The sequence below is a fragment of the Gallus gallus genome, chromosome 10 (genome assembly GCF_016699485.2).
Source record: "Gallus gallus isolate bGalGal1 chromosome 10, bGalGal1.mat.broiler.GRCg7b, whole genome shotgun sequence".
Taxonomy (NCBI): Eukaryota; Metazoa; Chordata; class Aves; order Galliformes; family Phasianidae; genus Gallus; species Gallus gallus.
Window position 1 is genome coordinate 8,032,485 of NC_052541.1, and position 6,000 is coordinate 8,038,484.

Genomic DNA, 6,000 nt, shown 5'->3' on the forward strand with positions numbered 1-6,000 from the left:
TGTTAACGCTGGGTCCATAATTGTAATTGTCTTGCTTTGCAGGTCTAGTCCTGCTGTGCCATGCTATTTCTCTGTCACACGCGTAGTCAGAAACTAGCTTTCCTTCACCTTGAAGTATCCTTGGAGGCAAATCAGAAGCAAACTATTTATTTGAAACAAATGGATTTACTGCCCTGTGGCATTGAGCTACCAGGAGTCACGCGCTTTTCCAAATGCTCCTGAGAGGATGCAAGCTAAATTCTACTGCAGCAGTCTTCCAATAACAAAAGTGTGAGATGCTCAGTATGGCCTTTCTGTACTGATGAGTGTTGTGTTTTGAAAATGGCTACAGGAGACCTAGACATTAAGACAGTAATACAGTGTTGTTGACCACTCATTGGATCTTGCAAATTTAATAAGTCTTTCTAGTTAGGAAATATGGAGTTCATTCATGCAGGTGGTAATGGTGTTGCTGGTCTGGCTCGACCCTGTGGTGAACTGAAGGTCAAAGCCTGCTGCTTTTATGTTGAAACATCCTGACCCTCAACAATAAGGAAAAGTAGCAGTATATTTGCAATACTAAGGTCCCCAGAAACTTTTGTTAACAAAGGTCTGAGTATGTTGAAATGCCACTCTTCCCCCCCCAACCTTTTTTATGTAGGAGTGTAGTTTATAGTTGAAGTGTCAATGGAATGAAATTATAGTGATGTAGTCATCGTGACAGGAAATGGTACCCCCAAACCATTGTCTGAACTTTGTCCAGGATCTTCCAGAAGTTCACTAGAGAAGGGAGGGGTTTGCAGGAGAATTGTGGGGAGCCACCTGCTGTACCAGTTCCAAAATATGGAGGGAGTCTGGGGGAAAGTACCTGCGTATTTGCTTGAAAATTTTCCTGCTGGCTCATGACATAGGGTTGTCCAAAGTCAGTGCTATGAATCTGGGGAGTCCTACATACCTTACTCTCTGTAAAAATCCTTAAAAAAAAGAATTGCATACCTGGTTAAGTGTGCAGTCAGAAGTACAACAGCAAGAAGGTGCTCTTTCACATTTTTGACACACTGAATTTTCTTCAGGCAGAATTTGGAATTAAATTTCATTGACCTAATGGTGTCTCACATGGCAAACGTCCTGCATGTGTTTGTTTATTACTGCTTGTACTTCTATTTTTACATCTGTAGTTAGCTTCCAGTTGGGTGAACTCAACACTATGTTTTTTTTAATTTACTTACCACCATCTTCCCAATTCCCTTGATGATGAAGTTGATTCTTACTGCTTTGTCCTACTTTCTTCTGCATTCTTCCTCTGACTTTTGTTTTCAGTCTCCCTCGAGCGTCTCTCTTGCTTTGCTTGCTTTATTTCTGACTTTGTTCCTTCCTTTATCTTGATAATGCTTTCACTTACCACTCTTGTTCCTTCTGCTGTGTATTCATCACAACACGTGATATAAACCTGTGTATTTTGTTCATTTCCCTAGTTCTATGGTTTCTCCTTTATTTCTTTATCTCCAGCTCTGTCTGCAGCTTTTCTGTCTTGCTAGGAATGGAGTGTTCAGAGCAATAAGGAGAGAGGAGAAAATACCATACGCATGCTCTCCAGCACAACATGGATGTTCTGCTTCCCTCAAAATCTGGGTTCCCAAGCAGCATGCCTGCATTTAGTCATGTTTGTGTGTGGTTATTTACTGTGGATAAGGGCTTATGCAGATTTGGACTGTTCACTAAGGGAGCAGAGGTTGCTGAATTTAATAATAATAAGACTATCTTATCCCTGAAGTTCTGCTGCTGGAGGGATTTTTGCAGGAGTAAAAGTCTTCCCCTACTGGGGCTGCTGATACTGTAAAATACGCTAGTTATTGCTCTAGTTCAGTGATGCCTTTTGTAGTGATGGTAAGAATACTGCATTAGGAGTCTTTGCCTTGCCTGCAGGGGAACTGCATATACGCGCTCCCTTTCTTGCAGACACCCTAGCTGATGTAGATAGAAATCAGTATAGAACACTTCAGGGAAGGCCAAATTAAGAAATTGCATCTCTCATGGGGGAGCTGAGCCTTGGGACTTTGAAACAACCAATGCCTCCATAAAGTGTGGATTCCAAGGTGTAAATTAGCGCTCACCCTGTTGATCCTACCAACTGAGTAAGACGTTTCATTCATTTCTTTTACCTTTCAGACTACTGACCACGTAGTGTCTCTGTACTATGGAGGAACGGTAACGCGATTAGTGCAATTTCTAAATATATAGCAAGAGTGATGTATTGGTTATGCTCCTATGAATATAAACTGTGGTTTAAATTTGTGTTTTTTGTCTTCTGCAGGATACCGTATTTTGAAACCAGTGCAGCTAATGGGAATAATGTAAGCAAAGCCATCGATACACTGCTTGACCTCATCATGAAGCGCATGGAGCGATGTGTCGATAAATCCTGGATCCCAGAAGGGGTGGTGCGCTCCAATGGGCACAGTTCTACAGAACAACTGAGTGAGGAGCAAGAAAAAGGCAAATGTGGCTGCTTGACTCAGCTACAATTAAATTTAATGTACATGCTAAATTATAGTACAGTTGCAGCTTAACTGTTTAACTTATAGACAAATCACATCTCATAGTTATGTAATGAGCATTATTAACTCTTGATAATAATCTTTGTGCTTTCCTCTCAAAAAACAATGACTTTTGCTTGCAAGGTATGCAGTTTATTAGTGATGGGACGAGTTCACCAGTTCGATGTAGTGCTGCGTATTCCCTAAATTCTGTACTTTGGAAGGAAGGAGGGGACTTTTAATTAACAAGTGTAAAAGCATCTTTATGGGCAGTAAGAAAAGGTAGGTTTCTGAAATAAGGATTTTTATTTGCTCTTTGCAGGCTCCATGAACTCCAAAGACTAAGCATTTAGACTAGATATTGTGACTACTCTTAGTGTCTACAAACTAGCAAGCTTACCAACATGGTTCTTGAGTCTCTTTTGACAGAAACATATAATCATTTCATCAATCAATGACAATCATAGAGAGCAAGTCTTGTGTTTTTTGCAAAAGCCTGTAAGTATCTTTTCATTATTTTCTCAAACCATCAGTATTTAGTGAAAAAAGCCAAAAGAAAGATGGTTTACAAAGAATGAAAAACTTCTTAGAGAAGCACAGGGGTGCATATGTAGAGCACTTCTGGTAGGTCACGAATGTGAACATTTAAACTACAACTGTACTATATAAAATATAGTGAACACAGCCTGCGAGACCTCCTGACATCATTTGAATTTCTAGAACATATGTATACATATATTGATATGTCAATGGCGTTAAGTGTATATCTGTTATGTTCTTTGCTATTGTTTTAACAGGAGTGTAGGGTAATGTAGATGTCAACAAAATTTCATCTGAAACAGTGCTTTGTACTGAGTTTTTTTGTTTTTTGTTCTTTTTTTTTAAACCAAACACAGATTTGGAATGTTTCTTCTACTATGGATTGAGAAATGAATAGTGATTGATTGTCTTCTGGCAAAATGCAACTGAGATATCAGTTCTGTCTAAATCAGTATTTCTATAAATTTATAATGCTTATTTTCTGCTGCCAACTTTTGTGTCCTGTACATCTTGGTTATCATATATTCACTTATGGCTTGTTAATTTCCTTAAGAATGAATAGAGTGACTCCTGCCCCCCTCTCCACTTACAGATCACATGAATGTCAATTTTGGTTTTGGTGGATCGTGTTATTCTTCAATCATTCTTATTTATTCTTATGACAACCTGAAGAACAATCAGTATTTTGTTGGTGTTTTTTTCTTTTTCCACACAGATTTATAAGATGTGCCTACCAACTTGTTTTCTACCCTGGCAGATGTTGTATAAATCAAAAGTATTGCCAATTAAAGTCAACACACCAAACTGAGTCTTCTTACGGACTTTCCACAGCAGTTTGTTTACAGAAGTCCAAAGCTAATACTTATTTAGAAGTGATGTATTTATTTATTTAAATATTCTGTCTGTTTGGCTACTGCAATTTCAGGCAAATGTCTGTATCAGTTATGAACATGAATTGCAATGTAACCCGTTTTTTTTGAAGGACCAAAAATGTTTCTGGAATAGGAGCTAATAAGGAAAAAAAAAAAACCCTCTATATTATATGTAGCCTCTGGTTACATTAAGAATGCAAGAATAAGTGTTAAAACTTGGTTCTTAAAATATTTTACAAAGTAATGTATTCTTCTTTAACAGCAACATGTAAATATTAGATTTTTATCATAACCTACACAGAATATTTTAAAAGTGCAATATAATTTGACTACTCTGGGGCTAGGATAAAGATGAAAGAAATTTATACTGAGTAAATGTAGTTTTTTCTATTACATAATACCAAGATACTGAAGTGCTTGTGGACCAGAGTTACTGTAGTTTAACTCAGTGCCTTTTGAAGTTATCATCAGGTTTCTGACCAGTAAAGTATCAAACTCTACTGTAGGACACAAATACATTTCAATGTACTTAAGTGTCTGAATTTATTTTAATAGAACTCTTTGCTTTTCAGAGGGTTGCAGTGGAACTTTGTCATGCATTAACTTTAATGAAAGTTCCTGTGTTCATAGCTCCATCCAGTTCCTGAAAGCAGTGAGGACTATTGCAGCCAACTTCTGAGCTAAGTGACTACTGAAATGCTGTTTAAAAAGAAAGAAATAAAAAAAAAATCCTTTTGGATACCTACGTTTAGATTGGATATTAGATATTAAATACTATAACTGTCATATTTTTGTCATGCATATTATATGTAACTATTTACTGTATAAAAAGAGTCTACATAAAATTGCTTTGATGTAAGCCTTAAATCTTACAGCACACTTCAATCTTCTTTCGTTGTCTTTTTAGTTCTCATGAGAAGTTATGTTAAATGCTTATGGATGGTGAGTTACAGTATTCTTATCAGTCTGCTGCTGGTTTTAAAGAAGGAAAGATAACTTTGATGTTATGAGGAAAGTGGTGTTTCAAGAAAAGCTTTTTCCATGCAGTGTTAGCTGAGAAAGTTGAGATCTGTAGTACAACGGGAGGTTTCAGAAAGTGTTTGCATTAAGATGTTTCATTCTTATTAATATAAAATGATTAAACATTCCTGCTCTAAACTTTGTCAGCATTTGTTGAACTGAATTGTGGCACTGCTGGTTGTCATCAGTTCAACATCTGTGTCATGCGCTGCTGTCCCCACGCCGTACAGCTTTGTTCAGGTTAGATGCACATGAACTCGCTGCTCTGGCTGCAGTGCTTCTTGTTCTCTCCTGGCACTGACCAGACCAGTCAGCAGGGGCAGCTGCTGCTTCCTCTGTGGTGCCACAGGCAGCCCAATGCATAGAAGAGAGTAGAGGTGACACTTCCACATTTGTAAGACATTGAGAAAGTTGCTAATGTGAGCAGGTAGCCACAAGGAATCAGAAACTGAAACAGGTGCCCCCAGAGGTTAGTGCATCTCTGTCTTTGAAGGCAATACAACCTCAGCTGAATGGGGCCTTGAGCTATGGGCTGTAATTTGTCATGCTTTGAACAGGAGTTGGCCTAGATGACCTCTAGCAGTCTGTTCCAACCAACTGTATGAGTCCCAGGGACAAAAAACAGCCTGAAAACGAAGGACTGCAAGTATTGCATAAGAGAAAGCCCAGCTGCCCTAGCCCAAAGCAAATGTGTTTACTCCTATTTGCTTTTGGCGTCTGCTTGTAAACCGGCTATCTTCATACCTTCCCTCATAACACTACTGTGTGTGTCTGCCATTTCTGCCCATCGGCTGGCTCCCCATCTTCTGCGCCTGCGGCCTAGAGCTGACGGGCAGACACCTCTCCGGCCACAAGCTTTAGGTACGCCCAGCGCACAGCGTTTGGGCCTTTCCGGCTTTCCGGGCCGCCCTGGCCCTGTGCACGCAGCAGGGGGCGCCCGCGCCCCGCCACAGCTCCGCTACGGCCCCGCGCGGACTCCATTTCGCGGCGGCGTTGGCACCCTGCGGCCACCAGGGGGCGCCGTGCGGCCCGCGCCCCGCCGCTTCCGGTCA

At 40.0% G+C, this 6,000-nt stretch overlaps 1 protein-coding gene across 1 annotated transcript in view; it reads left to right on the forward strand.

Annotated features, from left to right (window-relative positions):
• Positions 1–2,949, forward strand: part of RAB27A (RAB27A, member RAS oncogene family) — a 28,670-nt gene extending 25,721 nt beyond the window's left edge. Inside the window, exon 7 of the mRNA NM_001395913.1 lies at positions 2,294–2,949. Coding sequence (NP_001382842.1) covers positions 2,294–2,549 — 256 coding nt within the window. The 3' untranslated portion in view covers positions 2,550–2,949. The remainder of the gene's footprint in view (positions 1–2,293) is intronic.
• Positions 2,950–6,000: the final 3,051 nt, after the last annotated feature.